Here is a 24,508-nt window from a genome sequence, read left to right on the forward strand (position 1 = left end):
ATATATTCAGTGATAGGGGGTCACACAAAAAGGTATTCTTACAATACAATAACGACTTATCCATATGTTGATCCTCTAAATTTACAGATCAAAAATACTTGTCAAAATATATCAAATAATAGCAAAAAGTCGGCAATAAAAATGCATGATATTATTTGCAAACAAAAAGGTGACTTAATTTATCAAATTTTCATTTATACAAAAACATTTGTACATGCAAGTAATGTAGGAAAGCTGGATTGGAATGAGTGTGCCAACAATTTTTCTGCTTTTAATAAGAATGTGCAGAGAAAACTGATCCGTTATAGACTGCATTAAAACAATGCTGCTTTTTTGATTGGCTGCCACATGTAGAATACTAATGTAAACGATTCCTTCATGGAACATTTAAGGCCTACGTGATAGTCTACACAGAGTTAGGAGAAATTACATAACTTGCCACCTTAAACCAGCAAGGCGTGGGGAAAAATCCACTGGCCATAGATAAGGAATTCAAAAGCAATGAGTTATGAAAAATACAGCCCTGGTATACAACAGCACATCATTTAGCATTGCAATTATCAAAAACAAATTGTTTATAATACTGACTCGTTTTAAACTTTAAAACTAAACTCAATATTTTCAAGAACAAGTTAAAAATAACTTATTCATAAAAAGCAATATTTAATGATTAAGGATCAAGTCTTACCATCGTCATACTTAAGTGAAATAAGTTTTTCAGACTTTTTACAACAATAGTAACATATCTCTATATATTTGTATATACGAAAGTGTATATATCATATATTTCATATTATCTTTAAAAAAAAAAAGAATGGTTATTGTAAAAATGATACTTCTTCACAAAATAAATCCCGGCCAGTCAATGTAATTATGGACAGAAAATTATATCACTTTAAGATTGTTGAATGTTGCCTGTCCTGAATAATTAAAAGCAAATAATAGAAATCAAACTTAATTATCTTTTTATAATTTAAAAGTTAGATATATTGGCGGCTTTTTAAAGTACAGAAAAATCTAACATTCTGTATTGAAAAGTAAACTTTTAAGATACAAAGGGGTTATTGAAGATTGATATTTATAAGAAAACTGGCAATGTAGGACTAGATTTATGAATAATCATTTTCAAAGACTATTAAACGAGGCTTGTATATTTCTTGTTATATAAGTCGGAAATAAATTCTAACTGATTTTAATTTTTTTGACAAATTGCGGTTGTAATTTTCGAGAACTCTTCGTTACTTTGTTGATCAATAAACATTTCTAGTTTACAGGCGTATCATACATGAATCAGTTTCCGCGCAATAAATGTTACTTTTTTCAGAAAAATGAATGAATAAAACATCGTATTTCAAAATGCATATACGTTTATTTTTATTTATACCTATATTAGGTTTTCATTACTTTGTGATTCAGCATAAGGTGGAAGGCTACATCGTCAAAACATGTCTGACTTCCGTTCGAAACGCCATTGTGTTCCGGATTGATAACATTATGTCGTGGTACAAAATAGCTATACACCGTTTAATTGAACTCTTCTAACTAAGGAGGTGAGATAGGAATGAAATCACCAAAACGCTTAGAAAATATGTCAATTTTCTTCCTGTTTAAAGCTTTTAACTAACATTGATTATCAGCTGTTTTTACGGAAAACGTGGAATCTAAATAATATACCGTTTCTCTGCTCTGCTGCTATTGGCAACACATTTTTGTCATGTCATCTGCAACAGACGATCATACAATCGATATAGGTAAGCAGATGTCAAATTTTCATTTAAACTATATATGTATGATGAATATAAAACGAAAGTACCGTAGTACGATCTCTTGAATTGATCCTAACTTCCCAAATTAAAAAAAAAACATTTGCAGTAAAAGACTTTCACTGAAACTTTGACATTAAACTAATGTATTTTGATTTAAATAGATACAACTAGGTAGCAATAGCAGTGGAAGCCCGGATTTGCAAGCCAAATGAGGGAAAGACAGAATTCTGAAAAGGAGCATGTTTTTCATTTCCACACATGCATGTGTATCACTATGGACATCTAATGTATGTATTAATATGCGTATGGTTGTTGTTTATAATTGCTATTGTATATAAAAAAGGCAATTTATAATATAATTAACTACTAATATTTTGTTCTGAAGAGTTAAATATATATAATGCATTCATCAATAATATGATTTTTCAGCTTCAAACATTATCATAAGCACTAATTATCTTATATCTACATATTTAGCATAAACTTGTTCCTTTTTTAATTTTTCTTCGTGATTTTTATTAATTAAAAAATTGATCCCAAGATATTTGAGACCATGTAAAATAAAGAAAGACAACTCTTAAACAGGATCTTTCATACCAAGATTTTTGCAATAATTAAGTATTTCCTTTAATTTTTCAATTTCATTCAATTTCTTTTCTTCATCCCATTCACCAACGAATATTGTTTATATTTTCAGGTTTTTGTGGGATTTTGTCCAGCAGTTTGCCTTAAAAGAATTTTTTTATATTTTAGTTACATATTTATGTGGATTCCAATAAAAATCATACAAACTTCATTCATGATTTTTTTGTTTTTCATTCCTAAACTAAATAATTTCACTTTCATAAGAGTTTTAAGACAGGAATGTTTAAAAATTTGATGAATAAGGGGTTATCTGGAACCAGACTGATATTTTAAAAATTCTCTAGAAAATAGTGTATTGTATTTTGAGGTATATTATTGTTGAATACTGTGCCTAGTATTGGTAACAAATGCATGCAACAAAAATCTCCTACACTTATTTGGTGTAGAGATCCACCATAAGTCTGTTAGTAATTATTTTGAGAACAAAGAAAAAGTACTGATCTAGATTATTCATGCGCTACTTTGACCTCTTCACCCATAATGATGTTATGCAGAAATAGCAGTGGATTGCACAAACAGTGTTATATAAAGGAAAACATTTGCAAGAGCAAATATTGTAAGTCACTGTAAGTAAAATGTAATCCAAAGTTTTAATGTAATTCAGAGAAGAGGTCAATTTTTTCGATTTATAGAGACTGCAAGCATTTTAGATATAGCTTTCTTTAGGCTGGGGAAAAACCTTATATTTGTTAGTGATTTTCTCATATTTATTCGAAATGGGGATTTCTGGACACAGTTTTTAATTGTGTTCATATGATCTGGTAGCTGATGTTGGGTTGGGTTGGGGTTTTTAAGCTATAATTGATATAATGCGTCAATTAAAATTTTATCAAGTCTTATTTCAAAATTTGCGACATATGTCTATGATTTATAATTTAAGGTGGTATGGGACATATATCGATATCAATGTAGATTACAATACATTATCATTAAAGTACCTCACCGGTTTAGAATTTGCAAATTTCACTATATTTCACCAAAAATACATTTTAAAATTTTTTGAAAAGGTAAAAATTTTAAAATCCATGTCGAGATTCAAACTTATGACTAATAAATTCGTAGAGAAACTTCTAAACCACTGCGCTATGCTGTTAGTTGACAATGTTGGGAAACAAACTATTTATACAGTTACACCTGATTTTATTGATTATTTCGATATATAGTACGTCATAACATAGATGTGTCTTTTACCACTTTAATCAAAAGAAATGAAACATTAGTTTTCTTATTGTTTCTACGGATAATAATTGAAGACAAATTGAGTCAGCATTGATCAGCAGTAATTGTTAAAATTGATTTAATCTTAAGCAACTCTTATCTTATTGTCCTCAAAATGGTTTGTTTTACATAAAGTTTCTATTGAACCTATGTCCATAACAACTAAAATGTTATGAGTCATAACATAAAGAGGCAAAAGTCCTAAATTTTTGTTAAACATTGTACATGTAAAAATGTGAGAAGAATATAAAAAGCCTATTTGATATCATACAATATCTTTACATTACATAGAGATTGGTGGGCAATTGACAAATGATATTCAGAAACACATTACTTCTTAAGAATACTTTTATTTATTTGTGTACTTAAAAAATGTATAATATCTACATTGCATTTTCGGTAAGACAAAATGTTCAATATTGTTACAATAATATAGTGAATAAGTGAACATGATTACAATAAGTATAGTGATGAAAGAAAAAAAAAAGAAACTGTATACTATTCTAAACATTATCGCTTCGTTTCACCTTATATAAATACACATTTTATGTCATAATGAGAGTCATTATTAAGAGTCGCTTGATCAATAAATGATAAATAGTTGTTGTCATCCATAAAAGGTATTTTAGATGATTGAGGATCGTTTTTTATTAGTAACATGCATCAATAAAATCAAAATAGATTTTCAAACTTCCATTGTCAAGGTAAACGGCTTAATTTTTTTAACGGTTTTTGTAATAGATAAAATCATTCCCATCGTGAATTGAGACTCAAGTGTCTTTAAAAAGTGAACCATGCTATTGATACATTTGCTGATTTATTTAAAATATACAACTTCTTTCTTTATCTGTATACTATGGTTGCCTCGTGCAATATGAATGGAATATACACATTATAATATATAAGAGCATACAAATATTACTCATTTAGAAATTAGTCTTTTGGTTGAATCTTTTAAAGATATAAATGTTCTTCAATGTAAATAAGTCCTTTGAAACTGACACCAATAATTATCAATAACATTCACATGTTATATCGTTTATGATAAAAAACCCAAATACTTTTGATTTGTAAAAACGTAGCTTGCTTTTATTATTATAATAATTTGAGAACTCTTGGTAACATATTGAACATGTACATGTTAATGTGATTTAATTTTCACTAAAGATAGGTTTATATTCAACACATATTTAAGGCTACAATGGATTAATAGAATCGCTTGATAAAAACTCCGTCATTTAAAATAAAAAAATAATAATAATAAATATATAAAACTGCTTTGTTAACTATTTATGTATTTGATTACATATATCATTTTTACCTAAGCTTCTAAATTATTTTGACTACAAAAGCATACATTAAAAGAGTGATCTTCGCTTACAGTATTTTAATCATACACAAGTAAGTATGACTATGTCATCATCCAAAAGAGACATATACAGAATAATATAATCGGCTATGTTTGTTTACTATACCTATTTGAAACACAAGAGAGAGATCTGGCATTCAATTAACTGAAAAATGATTGAAAAATAAAATATAACTAACAGAGGACTAAACTGCATAGCTATGCCATTTAGTCACCTTTCCAGGCCTTAGAGACCTTTCCAGAGAGTTACATTAACTCTCAGTTGACTGAATTAGAAAAATTAATTCTGAAAGCAGCAATGTATGGATTAAACGTATCAACAGTTTGCTTCAAAGGAAATAAAAAAAAAACATTTAGAATATCTCTAGTAGCTGTGTCTGTGTAACAATTGTTCAAGTTCCTTAACTCTAACTCCAAAATAGAAATAGTCAGTGTAAACAGACGTATGATAAAAACAAATCAATCAACATAACCATAAAAAATAATAAAGTCATTTCAAGTACAAGTTGTCTTTACGTGCGTACATCATAAACATTTTCACATTTCTGTCACCGTGTACTTTTTCTTCCATGGGTTAATATTAAATGAAAATCGAAATCGTCTCATCTGTAAACGAAAATTGTATGGCATGGAACAAATTGTAAAAGAGATAAAAAAATCAATTATCATAAAATTCAATGAAAAATTAAAAACCGCAACTACTTAGCCCATGAAACTACAGATAGTTTAAATTCAAAACACACGCGATAACACATTCATAAAATGTAAACAGACTTGATTGGAATGGAAGATAAAAATAAATAGAAAGCACTTAAGTACGTAATGACATTTTCTTGACAACCTGCACCTTCTCTAAGGCCAAGAAAAGCCGAACAGACACTAAAACGGTACTGACCAATTTCCTATCGATTCACGACCTCAATTCAAAGGCCTTGATAAATTGTCTCATAATTAATTTGATTTTATGTCAAGGTTTTGAGGAACACAAACTTTTATTTGTAAAGGAGTTGTGTTGTTAATAGTTTATACAATATCTTATATACCAATACATTGTATTTGGGTTATTTACGACTAACCGATGAGTGATCTTGTACATGTTCTGATTACATTCGTTTTAGCCGAAACCTTATTATATTGCAAGATGTTTTAAAAGAGGAATACCATGTTTCCTTCTTGTGATGTCAGTTTCATTGTGTTGTTTGTAGAATCATTTTCTGACATCACAAAGCTCTGAAATAAGTGTCTGATTAGTATTAAAATCGATTCATGATTAAGAATAAATAAGATTCGTTTTCTGTGACTTGTATTTAGAATTATTACGGCATTGGCCTACTTTTTCATAAGAAACACTTGCAGGGCAATCAGTGGATGCTGTTCTTTCTGTCATAAATGACTCGGATTTCTTGACTTTATTATTACGAAGTTTTTCAAATAAACCCTTTTTCTAAAAAAAAAATACAAATTGAGTTGTTAATATTAATATGTTTTCAGCCATTTCATTAAAATAAATATATAAAGTAAAGCATATATTTTAGATTCTATCATTTGTGATTTTCGTTACCTTGGTTTCCACCAAAGGAGCATTGGATTTAGATGTTGACTGACTTCGTGATACCGATGTAGTTTCCTTTTTACTGTGTTCTGCAATACTAATGAAAGTACCAACGGCTGGATATTTGTTCTTTAAACCTTGCATCACCTGACAAGTAATACAAAATGTTCATCAGATGTTGATCAGAAGTACGAACGCTCAATAATAGCAAAACTATTGCAGTTTTTTGTTGATGGTCTTGAAAACTAACAAAGGCGAAATGAAGTTTATCAGAAAGTAAAGATCAAATTCATACTAGTTACTTTTCTTTTTCGTATTCTCACCTTTTTGTTTAACAGTACGTGCGATACAAATATGAAGAACCCCTAAAAAATATCAGGAAAAAAATCTCAAATATGAAGACTTATAAATGTTCAATTTCAAAAGCAATTAAAAACACATTGTAAAGAAAATCTTGCCTGTAGGGAATTTGCAATAACAAAAATATATTGAAACACATCTGCATTTTCATTAACGGCCAGAATTCCGAATAACCAGGTAACTCCTAGCACTGGTAGAAGGGTTCCAAGGGACCGTAATCCGGACCTGTTCATGCATACACAATCTCGTTTTAAATAAAATTGTTAAATCAAACTAATCACTATTTATAAAAATGATTTTTTTTTCTTAATTCTAATTCATAAAAAGTTAATGTTCAAGTGATTTTTTTTTCAAATTTCAGATTAAATGGCTACAATAAATGTTCTTTTTTTATGCAGGTGATTTAAAAATAAATAGATAAGAGGTATAAAACCGTAAGTGAAGGTACACAAAAACTTAAGTTAGTATAACTTACGTTGCTTTTTTCTGCAGCGAGGATTTCGTCATTGCACTGGAGGCACACAATACCCTTACCAGTGAAATGATTATCAGTACGTTTGACTGAAATAAGATTAAGTGGACATTTTTACGTGACAAATGTACCATAAATATATTCTCCATACATATTTTACATTTGTAATAATATTGTTGACTTTTCTTAATCTCATTGCCAATTTTAGATTTTGTTTTCTTTTCAAGCAATTGTACATAGGTTTTTTTCTATTATTTAAAAAACAATTAGATGATTTTTGTTTCAAATTATCTTGATAGTCATTGAATTGAACAAACTTTTTTATGACAAAGGTAATTACAAGATGTATTTAGGTTTAAACATTTGCATTAAAGTAACCTAGTAACGCGTAGCAACATTATCAAGAATCATTTAACTTTATTTTTCCGGTAGCTATATCAATTCCGGTATAATCAATACAATCATACAAGTTACTTACGACACTTATCATACAGACTGGGATGATAAACATGTAGAGAGAACCGCTTTCCATGGACAACCAACAACTAAACAGTCAAGCTAATGAGTAAATATCTGATAAAATTCAAAATAGCGGGAGCGTATTTCAATTTCTAACAAAAGATTGACAAAGCTTTACGAAGTATTTTAAAGTTTCATCAATTCATAATTAAAATACATACTAATATTTAAGGTGATAATCTTTTCCCCAGAACGCTCCAAGAGTTGTTGTTGTAATAATTACGGGTATACCTAGAATCAATGCATATAAAACTTGAATATATAATATATTTTTTTTACATGAATGAACATTATTTAACCTTATTGAGCTGGTAAAGCAGAAGAGATACGAACTTTAATCATGTATTACGGAACACATATATACTAATGGTTCATCAAAATCAAGCAAAAATTTAAAGTATAATAAACATGTATCGGGTAAGAACAGTGATATACATTGATAAAGTGACTGTGCTTTTATCAGTAATGTCAATGACAAAAACGAAGTGACTTATATTAAAAATTCTAAAAAATAATTTGTTTTTTAATTAAAAGTGCATTTTGTAGTTGCCAGACATCCAGGTGGAAATGACGTTTAAATACAAAATCAGGATATAAAACAAAATAAGTATTTAAAACAAGAGGCCCATGGGCCACATCGCTCACCTGAGGAACAATAGGTATGATAAAGTCAGCTTATTGGAGTAATAATACAAACAATCTGGACAATGTACAATAATACATGTAGATCCTGTATAAATAAAATCCATTTTTCCCCCTTGGAACTCGGATAGCCCTGATTGCTGCCAATATTTACAAGAGCAGACTTTAGTTACCGCTCCTGCACATGTATAGGGACTCAACGTAACGCAGGCAGGGATGTCCGCACACCTACGCAACTCAACAGGTACCAACATTAACGCAAGCAGGGATAACGCAAGCAGGAATGACCGCACACTTGCGCCAACAGCTCAACATAACGCAAGCAGGGAGTGCCACACACTTGCGCTAGAAAGGCCAGAACACCAGCAGAGATGACCATTTACTAGTGCTCCACCACAACCACCACAAGCAAGTATGACCGCACATTTGTATTAATGCTATACAGGGCAGGAAAGAGCGCACACTCTGTATCATAGGTTAGAAAACACGAAGATTATATCCGTACCTGTTTAAGTTTAACCCCAAACAGTCACACATTGTTATGCAAGAGACACTGTCCCTATATATGTGCCAGCCTAAAATAATTCATAGTCTCTAAAAATTGGAAATCAAAAATAAACAAACTAATCCGGCCTAACCCAAAACTACTTATGCAGAACAACTTATATACATTGAATATTTATTATTGTATAAAAATATTCATCACAATAATTGGTTAACAGTGGATGCATTAATTAAAATAATCAAGAATCAATAAATCAAGGGCAATAACTCAATACAGAAATACAAAAAGATTTTAATGAAGAAATAGCTGCCTGCCTCAATTTTATAGTCATATCACATGTTGAGTATTGCAGTTTTCAAAAAGATCTTTTTCAATTGTTTATATATGGGATATTTAGCTGCATCAAACTCTGAACCTTCTTGTGAGGCCGAAGAATTGTCCTGGAGCCAAAGTCTTAACAATTATAAAGTATCATCTTGCTGATCCGTTTCAAAGAAGATTTTTAAAGATTTGCTCTATATATTCCTATGTAAAACTTTAACACCCCCCCCCTATGTGGCCTCACCCCACCCCCAGGGATCATGATTTTCACAACTTTGAATCTACACTACCTGAGGATACTTCCACACAAGTTTCAGCTTTCCTGGCTGATTAGTTTCTGAGAAGAAGATTTTTAAATATTTACTCTATAAATTCCTATGTAAAACTTTGACCCCCCATTGTGGGCCCACCCTACCCCCGGGAGTCATGATTTTCACAACTTTGAATCTACACTACCTGAGGATGCTTTCACACAAGTTTCAGCTTTCCTGGCTGATTAGTTTTTGAGAAGAAGATTTTTAAAGATTTACTCTATATTTTCCTATGTAAAACTTCGACCCCCATTGTGGCCCCATCCTACCCCCGGGGGTCATGAATTTCACAACTTTGAATCTACACTACCTGAGGATGCTTCCACACAAGTTTCAGCTTTCCTGGCTGTTTAGTTTCTGAGAAGAAGATTTTTAAAGATTTACTCTAAATATTCCTATGTAAAATTTCGACCCCCATTGTGGCCCCATCCTACCCCCGGGGGTCATGAATTTCACAACTTTGAATCTACACTACCTGAGGATGCTTCCACACAAGTTTCAGCTTTCCTGGCTGTTTAGTTTCTGAGAAGAAGATTTTTAAAGATTTACTCTATATATTCCTATGTAAAACTTCGACCCCCCATTGTGGCCCCACCCTACCCCCAGGGGTCATGATTTTCACAACTTTGAATCTACACTACCTGAGGATGCTTCCACACAAGTTTCAGCTTTCCTGGCTGTTTAGTTTCTGAGAAGAAGATTTTTAAAGATTTACTCTATATATACCTATGTAGAACTTTGACCCCCCATTGTGGGCCCACCCTACCCCCGGGAGTCATGATTTTCACAACTTTGAATCTACACTAACTGAGGATGCTTCCACACAAGTTTCAGCTTTCCTGGCTGTTTAGTTTCTGAGAAGAAGATTTTTAAAGATTTACTCTATATATTCCTATGTAAAACTTCGACCCCCCATTGTGGCCCCACCCTACCCCCAGGGGTCATGAATTTCACAACTTTGAATCTACACTACCTGAGAATGCTTTCACACAAGTTTCAGCTTTCCTGGCTGTTTAGTTTCTGAGAAGAAGATTTTTAAAGATTTACTCTATATATTCCTATGTTAAACTTCGACCCCCCATTGTGGCCCCATCCTACCCCCGGGGTTCATGAATTTCACAACTTTGAATCTACACTACCTGAGGATGCTTCCACACAAGTTTCAGCTTTCCTGGCTTTCTGGTTCTTGAGAAGAAGATTTTTGAAAATTTCTCGAAATTTTTCATTATTTTCTAATTATCTCCCCTTGAAAACGGGTGTGGCCCTTAATTTTCACAACTTTGAATCCCCTTTGCCTAAGGATGATTTGTGCCAAGTTTGGTTGAAATTGGCCTAGTAGTTCTTGAGAAGATGTTGAAAATGTGAAAAGTTTACAGACAGACGGACGGACAGACGGACGGACAGACGGACGACAGACAAAATGTGATCAGAATAGCTCACTTGAGCTTTCAGCTCAGGTGAGCTAAAAAAAACTGAAAAGCAATGTCAGCATAAAGATACCAGACGTGTAGGAAAAATATCTCGATTCACATTAATAACATTTTGATAGTGTTATACCAACAAAAGCACAGAAGGCTTATTTTATATTCGAGTTTTAAAATACGAGATCTAATGTTTGCAAATCTGCATAATTTTGCTAGATTTTTACAAAGTTGCGGCGAAAACATTCTGATGATTTATTTAGAACTGTTTGTTGTCCCTAGCACATTGCTTTCATATTCATTATTTAATTGGTTAACTTAAATATTTGAGTTTGAAACTTTCTTATTCATCAAATTTAAATTGCATTAACCTGACCGAATCTGGTTATTTCTACCCGATAAATTTTGGTAGAATTTCTTGTATATAGTAAAACTTTGATATAAATTAATTTTACATTAAAAATAGTTTACTTTACCCCCTGATTTCCAAAGTGGTCGTCTGGAATGTTAAATATAGACCAAAGAATCACATTTCTTATTATTTTCCTATCATTTGTTGTTGTATCCCTGTCACAGGGATTTTGTTTTTATTTGATTTCAAATCTAGGTAAACTATTGTAAATTGGACATTAGTTGATAGAATTTTTTACAAAAAAGTTGACCTTCTCGTCTCTTCCATGGATTATATCAAGGTGACTTTTTTTCAATGTCAAGACTCTCTTAATTTGTGATATTACGTTATATAATAGATAATTAGAATAAATATGAAATAAATAACACTAGTTAAACTCCTTATATGTTCTTATTGCGGTCTGTCAATGCATCGTCTCGAAAAATCAAATGAGCGTGCCACGCCTTATGTAGGCTTTCTGAAAGTTCACAATATTGAGAAAAGATCCTGTTGTATGCCCTATTTTAGTATTCTACTCAAGCTTGGGCATAAAAGTATAATTTCTAAACTCATGAACACAAGGAGAAGGTTAATTTTGTATTTAAACACAATACAAAAAATGTTATATTTTTTCATTTACAACTGCATTAAAAATATACGCGCTCAAACCTTACCTAGCTACGTTTATTATACGAAAGATTTGATTAGTTTTTATGATCACAGATTTGTCAAATTTGAAGGTATAGAAATAAATTTAATTTTGTATTTATAATGAAACATTCGGGAATGATAGCATATTTGTAAAAAGATGTCATGTATCATAAATAAAACAATAATTAGATACTAACTGAAGCGCGTTTACCAATTTTTTTTATGAACAAGTAAATCTGTAAAACGCAAAATATTGTAAAAAAAAATCTGTGCACTTAGTCAACTGTAACGTGTCTGGCTAAGTTTTGTTATGTCCTAACTGAAATTAACAGAGATTAATATATGATCTCCCATCATTTGCGATGGTATATGAGTTTTATTCAACAAGTTGTGTGTTTTCTATTCCCGAGCTTTGGTGAAGGGATAGAAAACAGACTACGAGTTGGATATCAAATAAAAACGTAAGTTCACACTTTTCAATCAAACGTTTTTCATTTTACGTCAATCACCCCCCTAAAGCTATGTCATGTTTAACAATTATGTCGCGTGACTAAGAACAGTTGAATATCAAAGATTTATCCCATGATTGATATCCACCGTTTATTGAGATAAACATGTGATAAATACTGTTCATACTGTTTTATACAAATTAGCAGAGTTGTGATTCATTTAAAACAGAGAGTGTTTCACCACTTACCCCATATGGCTAACAGAAACCAGTGAACTCGTGATATAGACTTGAAGTTGTTTGCCACGTACATGGCGTAGTACGTGACTGTAATACTCATGAAGTAATAGACTCCCATTCCTAGCATACTGAAGAAGGTGACCAGGAAAAGATAGTGAATAATGGCCGTAGTTGCGATGCAGCCACCCTAAAATATCAAAAATTGAAATAACTTTTTTTTCTTTTCAACATTTATACGCTTGTACATTTTTGAATGCATTTCTTGAGATGAAACATGACAATTTTGTTTTATATTATAAATGAATTATCATAATGTTGTAGTATAATGTTTTCTCGAGCTAACCTTCATATAACTGAACTGGCTGTGGATGCTTTAAAGTTTACCTCATTTCCTGTCTGTTCCACAGCAGATATAAAAATCACGTAGGACAGAATCAACGATCCACAAAGATTCATCATGATAATGTTCTGGTCACTTTTAATATATCTGAAACATACATATACTTGTAGGCTGTAAGTATTTAGTTATTGGCTAAATTCTAATAGTTTTCGTTCCTTATAGTTCTAAGGCTTTTTCTTTTTCGTGCCATTTAGGTACATATATTGATATAAATTCTAATAAACTACTAGTTTACTTTCTAAGTACCTCCAAGTCAAGATGTAGATAACGCAAGTAAGAGCTGTAAATGATATGGAGAGAATCACGCCAACCAGGGACATTGTTTTTAACGATTGCTTGTCTTCTGTCGCCTAAACATAAGAAATCTTGCATTGCAATTTTTTTTACATATCAATTAATTTGAAAATTTTATATCCAGCGCCTTATTTCTTTAACTTCTTTTTATGAAACTCTAAATATTTAAAAAGCATTATCTTACAGGAGAATATGGTCTCATCAAAATGGCAAAGTTGGTAAGATGGTTGCACTGACAAACTGTTCTTTTAAAATCACTATCGCTCACTTTACACCCTCTTTCTGTCCATTTGCTAGATTCGTGTAAAACAGCACGACAGCATATCTTAGTAATAATTAGGTGATATGATGCACATTTTGCATCAAAATATATATTGAAACAATATGATCATAAAAGTAACTGGATAATGATAGGCATGCAAGTGTTACTACAAAAGTTAAAAAAAACCTCTACCTTAAGGAAAAATCCCAAGAAACACAAACTGCATGCATTTCAGTAGATTCATTCTGTTCATATATATCAGATAACCAATCACTACTGGTGACATATTCAGTATGAAAACAAGTTATAAATTGTATCAGAATAAAATACTAATTCTATTTGGTGCAATATCTAAAATATTTTTAATATCTTACATTTTGTATGTGTCCAAACGTTAGATTTAGAGGCGGCATCAATACTCCTAAATCATTTTGTGTTGTAAGGGACAGTATTGGAGAATTTACAAATTCTTTTTTCTTCAATGTCTGTTCTGATTTTCCTTCCATTGGATCCCTGTTAATTTTGGTTAAATCGATATAAATTATAGCTTTGTAATTTATTATATGCACAAAGCATTCATCTGTAATGTCGCATTTTCCTATGAAAGACACTTGTATCACAACTCAAAAATAATTACTAACATTGATAAAAAAAGAAGAGCAATTTAATGAAGTGATGTAAAACACTTAGCAACTTATCATTAAGAAAGCTAAACTTACCTTACTGATTGAGATGGTAAAATATCTGACATCGTTTTATATATCACAGCTACATAGTTGATTGCTTTACAATAAAACAGGTTGATTTAAAAAACATATAGTCAGAAACGAATACCTATATTTAAGTGACAATGCGTACATTAGGAAATCGCTTAGAATTTCCGAATTTCATAGATAAGAAATAACTTTAGGATATACTGTTATTATACAACACTTTTGAATAAACTGCATGTGATTGGATGGATTTCTTTTTATTTTTAAAGTCAATCATCTATTTCTTGTAGAAACAGAATTTTATCACCGCAATGTGATTAAAATCAGTTTCTTTTTTTTCACTATACGAGGATCTGAAGAAATCCCGTTTGAAATCACTTCCTGATCACATTTGTTTAACAATATAATGTCAGCGATCAAGAGACGGTGCATTAGTAGAAAATAGACGCCCTATGGGAATCAAAAGATTGTATTTGCATAACGTAACTTTAGAATGGAACCGATGATTTGATTGGTCAAAACAAAGTTCACCAAAAGGTGACCTCAAGTGGGTTTGTTTTTAGATCCAAGTGTAGCAACAATTAAAAAATGAGCGGATCGAGGATCTGATTTTGATCAGACTGTAAATTACCGCAGTGTAATTGTGAATAGGTAATAATTTTAATCCATACCCTTTTCCGATTTCGTATCTTGTTTTGGTAATTCAAGAAATGTTGGAATTTGTTCGGAATTTTCAGAAACGTTGTTGTTGGATATTTCTGGGAAACGTATTCCAGTGTCATCTAATTTGGTTTGGTTTATTGTCAGTTCTAGAGGGAAAACAATGAATATTTAAGTATTGAAAATTCACTACAAAAAGTATTTATTACTTTTAAAACAAAACAATACGTGCAAAATTACCAAAATTTGAACCACTAAATTGTGTTGTTGATAAATTGTCGCTCTGCATTACAACCTCGCTTAGCCGTTCCATATTCTTTAGGATTGAGCTTGCGTCTTTTCCAGTCTAAAATTAAAAAAAAGAAAAACAAATAATATTATATTTGAAGACTTCAGATGCTTATGTTTTAAAAAATAAAGACAATGCTTATAGGGGTTTTTGGGAGTTGATTTTAATAATATGCAGTCACTCTGGCAAACCGAAAGTGAAACAGTATTTTGACTTAAGCACAAATCATTACCGCTTACAAGTCTTAGTTCTTGAATATAATAAAAAAATTCGATGTAATGTATGCTGAAGCATTGTTTTTCAAGGAAACTTATCTATAAACGCTTTGAAAATAATAAGATTTTATATAATACGAACAATTTAGATATTTATGTAGTCTAATGTATTCCTACGCCAGAGTTTAATATAACGTCGTTCAACCAAAAGCTCGGCTGTCTCCGTAAATCTCTGACAAACAGAGAGGCTCTCTTGCTTATAGTCTATCATGTTTAACTGTTAATAAAGTTAATGAACGCATAAATAACAATAACAAAATCTGGGTGTTAACATCACTGGCTTTGGTAATTTCATCCTTTCAAAATGATTGTTACTAGAAAGAATAAAGTATTGTTAAGAAAAATTAATCACATTCTCTTCTTTAAGACATTAACATAAAGAGCTAGGACCTTTTTTATACTTCAAACTGGAAATCCTACCATTTTCTGCATTTTTGAATTTTATTGTGTGTTACATATAATTGTGTTAAATGTGTTATTATTCAAATTGCTCATTCTGCAAGCTGAAATTTGTCTTAATAGACCTCTTTAATATGTTTAATAAGTTTTATCATATTTCTACAGTATGTGTTTATATTTACCTTATCACTGACTGTTGTCCACGATTTGGAATTATTAGTTGATAAAACGTTGTCAATAACAGCATAAAACACCTTTGAAATAAAATAAAATAATTTTACAAAATGTTTATAAAAAGCTATCACAACAAACTACAATAACAAAACAATATGAGGGTTTGTTAACACACGTTTTTGAATAAATTATTAGCCAGGTCCATATAGATTTTGATTGTTGATTGTATCAACAGTTATGAGATTCAAAACTATATTACTCAGACAGGATGTTTAGAGGTTATAAGATTTTTTACGTGACAAAAACTGAACGTGTTTTAAACAGTTTTTCAGAAAACTGTCGTTTATTTAAAGTTTTTTAATTTCAGGTCACAAAGAAAACACTACTGAAAATCGAAAGAGTGTCAAAAAGCAACACTGAATCGAAATTGTTTCGTATATACTGAATTGTTAAAGGTAACAATTAGTAAAGAGCAAAGTTGTTTTATTGTCCTTCTGAACGCATGTACTGTGAATGACTTAATCATGAGGAAAATTTTAGCATTGTCTCTTTACCAATTAACTAAAAAAAATTAACATGATATATTAAAGTGCATTGCTTATAACTCTAAGATTATCTATAAACAATTTCACTGCAGACTTTAACGTATACCAAAATCCATTTCATACAATGATTAAAAGTAATGAAGTCGAACAAAAAGTATATGTTGTTTTCTTTTGAGTCTTTGTACAGGACATTAACAACATAAAAATGAATAAAGAAACAACTGATCTTACTTGAGAAAAAATGTCTCTGGGGTAAATAAAAATCGTGAATAAAAGCAATGACGATTCTAAACCAATTACCTAAACCATATTTAATGTTAAACTGTTATTACATTAACACTGAAAAAAATTTATTTATAAATTATTTAAAATATCTTATAGACATAACAGTATATTATTGACCTCCTTCTCAATAGTCGACCCTGTGGAGTTAGTAACGTCGACAATTTTCTCCAATATGTCCAGAGAGGAGCTCAGATCCCCAGCACTGAGTTCATTGGTCGTCGATGTAAGGTTCTTCATCATTTGTAAGGTTCTGTTGACCGTCTCTTGAACTTTCTCGGTATTTTGTATTCCATCTTCTATTATACCATCCAACTGTGAATTTAAAATCCGCTTCAAACACAGGACTCACTCAAACAATATATGCTTAAAAATTACTATTTTTAATGTTTATGTTAATATATTTTTATCCAATTATAATATAGTATATTTACAGTGTATAACTTACTTTTAAAATCTGTTTCAAAGAAATGACTCAAACAAACAAATTATTGTTTAAAGTCACTTTATATTTTTTAAATACATGTTAATATAGTTTCTATTCATACAGTATATAACTTACTTGTGATGATGCGTCTGTGAAAGCTTCACTTGTGCAGTTGATAAGGCTAGGAGATGCCCACATTCCATTTTGTTCACAATATCTTGTTGCAAATCCTAAATTCGGAATTATTAAATTTTAAATGTTGATATTATCAAAGAAAGAAAGATTCATATTGACTTGATCAAGTTATTACTATGAATTATCTCCTCGCACTCTTATTAATGACTTGGATTTGTGTTTTATTAGTGAATTGTAAATAATGTTCACATATACAACACTGCCACCTTTCTGTTTTGCTGGACAAGGTTCCTGTTTAATTGTTCCTGCCAATGTAGCATTCCACAGTACACCTTCTGACCATTCACTATCACATCTCTTTTGCTCTACAAAAATGAGCATTGTATGTTACATGAAATTTCCTTAAATATATAAAATATAATATACAATTTGTTCCTTCAGACTATTTAATTTTTTATAGTTTACTCAACAGCAAATCTGAATGCAACCATATTATCTTTGAGTATAGACGTGAGGTTTTAATGAAGTAGTTTTACGTGTTGTTTTTTTTAAACTAAACTTACCTGGTTGAATGACAGTAACATACACAGACACACTCACAGGAACATGGTAACCAGAGTGTGTGCATGTATATCTACCAGAATCAGCTTCCATTGCTGAATACTTGTTCCATGTTGTGGAAAAAGTTGAACTACTAACATCTACAAAATGATGTAGAACATTAAGGGAAAACTAAAAATTTGCAAATTGGATATGTATCAAATACAGACAAGTACGTAGATGTAAGTTTAGGACGACGATCCTAATTTGCAAAAACTAAATGGAAAATCGCTATGACGCAATTCATTCTACGTCATCGTTTCGCACTTTATATATAGTGCATGTACTGAAGGCCCTTGTTATTTTTTAGCATGCTAAAAAACGATTTTAAACGTTAACATTACTTAACATGCACACATTTCTAACGAGAATGTCATGTCGTTGTTTATTAGCCCGTTACTTATAACTATCTACATAGATAAGTTAACTTTAAAAAACTTTTAAAAACTTTTTTAAAAAAAGCCCATTGAGCTCATTTTCGTAAGTAAATGCTTTTTCGCGAATAAACGCGAAACTTTCGCGATATAAAAGGTAACTTTCGCAAATAAACGCGTTACTTCTGCAAATAAACGCGTTATTTCGCGAATTAATGTGTTACTTTCGGGAATAAACGCGTAACTTTCGCTTATCAATCAATGTACAACGGATCTGATTTGCAAAAGTGCAATGGGAATGTATTTGGAATAAATAAAAAATAATATACTTTAATATTTAGGTATCAATACAAAGGTTAGCTACTTCTTTTATTTTTTAATACAGACGCAATAGTAGTGTAACGTATCAAGGTTATCTAATACAATGCAACTACAAGGAGCTGTAAGTGAAAGAATCATATATTTCTGTTAAAAGTTGTCTTTTAAATCAAGCACGTTTTTTTCACAGTTTTAAGTTATAGTTTCTAGTTAACAGGTTTTTATGTTAAATTGTTTGCAGCGAAAACTGTAATTATACATAGTTTTTAATGAACAACGTTTGAGAAATTACTTATTTTTTTTTAGCTAGCTGGGGTGTCAATCCATTGTTATATTTAAACATATTATACTTTATTTCACCTTGTAACACAGACCCATCCTTTGTGATAACGAGACTTTCGTTGTTGACATCAAACAAAGACTCTGGATTTGTGACTGTACATTGAAGATTTATTTTGTCACCCCTTAGTATTGAAAAGTCGTATGTCGGGTTCATATGAAGCACCAATCTAGGAATAACTGAACACAAAGCAATAAAAACATTATTAGTATCAAACGTGATAATTGTGCTATTTCATGTTCATTTATTTTCAAGCTATGAATTCACAGGATTATAAAAGCGTGTTATAATTTATTTTACAAAACTGCAGTTAACTCATTTTGTTCACAAAGAGCAGTGTACAGAAGTTAAGTTCCTAAAGCAGAAGTCTGATCAAATAGTTGCAAAAAGTTGTCTTGTTGTATAAATATGATAACTTGAAAATCCAAGTCATTTTTTTTAAACAATTCTTACCTTTAAGTGTCATTTCCCTTGATACATGGGTCACTTGATTAGAAACTGTAATTTTCCATGCTCCTACAATTATTCGATAGCAATGAATAACTGTTTCAAATGTGTCGTGACACTTTTGGATTTGTGATGTATTCATCAAATATTGTCTACCTTAGTAAGGTGGGGTTAACGCCCCCTTTTTCTCCAGATTTGCACCATTTATGAGACTCATTTAATTTTGGCTATAGATATTTTTAGGTCAATTATGCCACAATTGTATTCGATAGTCTGTTGATGAAACTCAATGTTGCTCTCATGCACAAACTTGAATTGTTATGATCCATTTCCTTACCTTTGATATTAATGTATATACATGTAACTTATTTAACTTTGTACATGTTTAATGGTGTGCCTTTTGTTCACTGCCATTTATTGCATTTTAAAAAAATATATATTTTCTAAAGAGGAATATTTAGTTTAGTATTGATAGTGGTTGGTGAGTCTGGCAGACATAAACAATGAATAAATGTTTCATACATTTACTAAAGAACTACATGATACTAAATTCAAATGTATCCTTTTTTAATTACCCATATCTCGCTGTAAAACATTTTGGATATCTAAAGTACGTAATGATGTGTCATTTTCCGTTTTATGTGACGTCATTTTATATCTTCTTGGTGGATTGTTAATCACGTATCCATTGTGAAACCACTTAACCTCGTACATCGTTTTACTTCTCAATTGTAATGTAACCCTGACAGATTTTCCTTCATGTACATGTAGTACTAAGTTGCTGCTTTCAAAGTTGAGTATGTGTAGTACATCTAAAATACAACACAAATAGGTTATTATTCTGATGTGATCCGAATGACCTTATAGAGTTGATCGTCATAAAAAAGTCTTCCGTGTTAAAAAAAACAATCCCTTTTCTAACACGGATAATTCTTTTAATCACATTTTCTTTAATTGGGTGCTGTTCCAAAAATAAGATGCATAATCCGAAGAATAATAGTTGTCTGTAAGAAACTTATTACGATAAACTTATATGTTAATTAAGATTATCATCCAACTGTATTACCGTCGAAATTAGTAGATACAGTAATATTCCATTAGAAAGACGCTTAGACTTCATGTACTTCAGAGAAGGAAGATAAACATATTATACTGAAATGTCCCATTTATTTACATTTAAAAGAAAATTTCCTTCCGAAGTTTTTCTATACCAAACTCCATGTCTTTAAACTAATTCAACCATTGTCATCACAAAATGTAAAAGAATTGTGCAATTTAGGTAAATATATTCAGAATATTTTTGTCAATTGTTTTGTTTATATTCATGAGATGTATAGCTGTTGACAAATAAATAATACAATATTTTTTCTTAACATTTTTAATATCTCCCTAATTATAAACTCCTTCATACTACAAGTTTATGTTTTGAAAATGATGTGTATATGGTATGATATCAGTACTTACATGTATCATTTGTACAGTTTTTTCCACTATACCCGTTTGTACAACTACATTTGTATTCGTTGATCAGATCTATACAAGTCCCATTGTTCTGACATGGTTGAGATGCACATTCGTTAATATCTGTAGGATATGTTTAAATATTTATTTATCAGAACAAATAATAAATATAACAAAACGTCTTGTCTTTCTAGGTTACATCACACCAGAAAAAATTATGCTCAACTTTCGTTAGAAATTTCACACTGACTAAACGTATTTTAACGGATTTAAAAGCAAAAGCAAGAAATAATAGGCTTTTTTTTTTATCAAGTATTCAACTTTTAACCACACTGATTATCAAAATCAATTATATGTATTGTTCAAATTGTATTTTTGTTGTTTTATCTAATTTGTTTTTCAATACAATCATCCTTCTTAAATAACTCTTAACTTTAAGTACAAGAACATTATTAAGAGATTTTTAAAAAAAAATTAAGTTGTTTATTTATTAAATATCTTCAAAATCTATAAAACGGAACTTTCAACATGAAAACGATAAAAAGAGTAATCCTAACCTTACATGTAAATCATCAATAAATCTTGAAGGTGCTCAAACTTACCAATTGCACAGTTCATTCCATTAAATCCATCTATACAGGAACACTGGTATTCATTAATCAGATCTATACATGTTCCATTGTTCTGACATGGTTTAACTTCACACTCATCGATATCTGTAGTGATGAACATACAAAACTTTTAACCATTTAAGTATTATAATCGAGAAACAATATCGAAACAAATATCCTTTGAAGTTTCCAAAGATAAGATTTGTTAAAGTGACAGTTCTTACTATTTTCACAGTTTGTCCCATTGAATCCTACCACACAATCACAGTGGTAGTCATTGACCAGGTCTGTACAGGTTCCATTGTTTAGACAAGGATTTGGTAGGCAGTCATCAATGTCTGTAAATCCAAGTAATTTAAGGAAAATATCATTATTAAATATACAATATTTTCAGATATAGATGTTACTCACACTTGTGAAAACTCGTTTTCATGTTGATTGGCTCTCTTTGCTGCCAGTGGGACAGAAATGTCAAGAACTACATACTAATTCAATGAATATAAACGTAAAGGAAATGAAAGGCTAGACATCCTCCCTCTTATTTTAAATCAAAACAATACTTTTAACCTCACCGCACACTAAAAGAATTTGTAAATCCCTATACTCATATTAAATGTATTACCAAAGCAAAACTCTCAATCAGGCATTGTAGTTTGAAAAAAAGATTTTATGAAATTATATATTGTTACAAATGACTTAATTTCAAAAATGTGATATCTCCTCTAACAGATGAATGCTCTCCTAATCAACAGAAAAGATTCGAAGAAGTAAAAAACACCAAGTTTTATTTTTAACGATTATTCCATAAACTTAATGTCTAATTTTTCTCAACTTACTATTTGTACAGGTTGTTCCATTTAACCCATGTTTACAATCACACTGATAATCATTGATCAGATCTATACAAGTTCCATTGTTCTGACAAGGCTCTGGTTCACAGTCATTAATGTCTAAAAATTTAGAAAGTGCAAGGTATCTGACAATCTAGGCGCAATCTATTTCTAAAATCAGGATTGTATAAATTCATAGTGCCTACTGTTTTCACAGTTTGTCCCATTGAATCCTACCATACAATCACATTGGTAGTCATTGACCAGGTCTGTACAAATTCCGTTGTGTTGACAAGGATCAGATAGGCAGTCATCAATGTCTGTATATTTCAAAAAATATAATTATTAAAAATGTGATTAAGTAAAAATTGTATGGTCACATCTCGATCGTGTGTGAAATCAATAATTCTTACTATTTATTGTCAAATCATTATTACTTATAATTTGGCAGATAATTAAATAAATACATGCATGTATGCTTCAATAAATGTTGAGAAAATTTTATAAAATCACCACCATACTACTCCGTAAAAATTATTTCTTTTTGAATTTATTTAACATGAATCAAATCTAAACAACAACAAAAATCCCAACAAAACACCATTTGTAATATTAACCAAAAAAATTGGCCTACAATGTAAATACGTATTTTTGAAATAAACAAGATTCTAGCTAGTATATGTAACATCCACTTTAAGAAATATAATCATCGGGGATTCATTCCAAAATGTTTATATCATATATCGATATACTGGCAATGAGGACGAGAGCAAGTTTATTGTCCCACGAGGTTGCAACTATTTCAGAAGGCGGACCAATTGCAAGGGAAATAGTTGCTACCTCGGGGGACAATAAACTTGCTATCGTCCTCATTGCCAGAGAATAGTTATTTTATTACACCAAAGAAAACTTAATTAATATGCAATGCAGATTTCCTTGATGGTTAACAATCTAAAACGTTATCGGACTTTCACTTTAACAAATGTCTTATTCATCTCAACTTACTATTTGTACAGGTTGTTCCATTAAACCCCTGTGTACAATTACACTGATAATCATTGATCAGATCTATACAAGTTCCATTGTTCTTACAAGGCTCTGGTATACAGTCATTAATGTCTAAAAATTTAGAAAGTACAAGGTATCTGACAATCTAAGTGCAATGATAAAGAGACATATCAAAGACAAAGCAATATATTTCTGAAACCAGAAATGTATAAATTCATAGTGCTTACTATTTTCACAGTTTGTCCCATTGAATCCTACCATACAATCACATTGGTAATCATTGACCAGGTCTGTACAGGTTCCGTTATTTTGACAAGGATCGGTTAGGCAGTCATCAATGTCTGTATATTTAAGAAAAATATCATTGTTAATAATATGATTAAATCGAACAGAACCTATAGTCACACTCATCACGTTTGCTGAATGTAAATATTTTTCTATATTAATTTCCAAATCATTATTACTTATTACCTGACCGGGATCTACATAATTACATATGATTCAATAAATTAAGGTTAAGAAAATCATAAACAAAAAATACAAATGCCCAGAAAACTAAATTTAGACAAAATCACCACCATACTATTCCTCAAGTCCCCCCCCCCCCCCCAATATTCCCTTTTAATTTAATCAACAAGAAACAAATCGATACAATTTTTTAAAAAAAACGGCAATTCCCTTAAGTCTCAATGATAACGAGGGCAGTATAGTTCAAATAATAAAAGACTATATTTGGTATTGTCAAATATATGCCCCCAATTTTAACCAATTTTTGAATCTTCATAAATCATTGTACAGAGGATACCTCTCATATTAATCTTGATTTCAGTCAT

General features: G+C 30.7%; 1 protein-coding gene across 1 annotated transcript; it reads right to left on the bottom strand.

The window, feature by feature from the left end:
- Positions 1-3,993: 3,993 nt before the first annotated feature.
- LOC128192269 (adhesion G protein-coupled receptor L3-like) lies at positions 3,994-24,508 on the bottom strand. Its single transcript, XM_052864839.1, has 34 exons — positions 24,481-24,508; positions 23,903-24,016; positions 23,673-23,786; positions 22,874-22,987; positions 22,674-22,787; positions 22,062-22,175; positions 21,829-21,942; positions 21,230-21,349; positions 20,341-20,577; positions 19,772-19,834; positions 19,339-19,497; positions 18,250-18,387; positions 17,953-18,051; positions 17,687-17,781; positions 17,245-17,439; positions 16,306-16,377; positions 15,401-15,506; positions 15,172-15,309; positions 14,507-14,570; positions 14,162-14,300; positions 13,980-14,032; positions 13,710-13,818; positions 13,478-13,581; positions 13,216-13,318; positions 12,841-13,018; positions 8,063-8,132; positions 7,861-7,927; positions 7,386-7,471; positions 7,009-7,135; positions 6,874-6,915; positions 6,560-6,697; positions 6,332-6,442; positions 6,160-6,228; positions 3,994-5,604 (listed from the first exon to the last, which is right to left on the bottom strand). The coding sequence occupies exons 1-34, from the start codon at positions 24,506-24,508 to the stop codon at positions 5,536-5,538; spliced, it is 3,663 nt and encodes a 1,220-aa protein (XP_052720799.1). The 3' UTR covers positions 3,994-5,535.

Source organism: Crassostrea angulata, chromosome 1 (assembly GCF_025612915.1).
Source record: "Crassostrea angulata isolate pt1a10 chromosome 1, ASM2561291v2, whole genome shotgun sequence".
Taxonomy (NCBI): domain Eukaryota; kingdom Metazoa; phylum Mollusca; class Bivalvia; order Ostreida; family Ostreidae; genus Magallana; species Magallana angulata.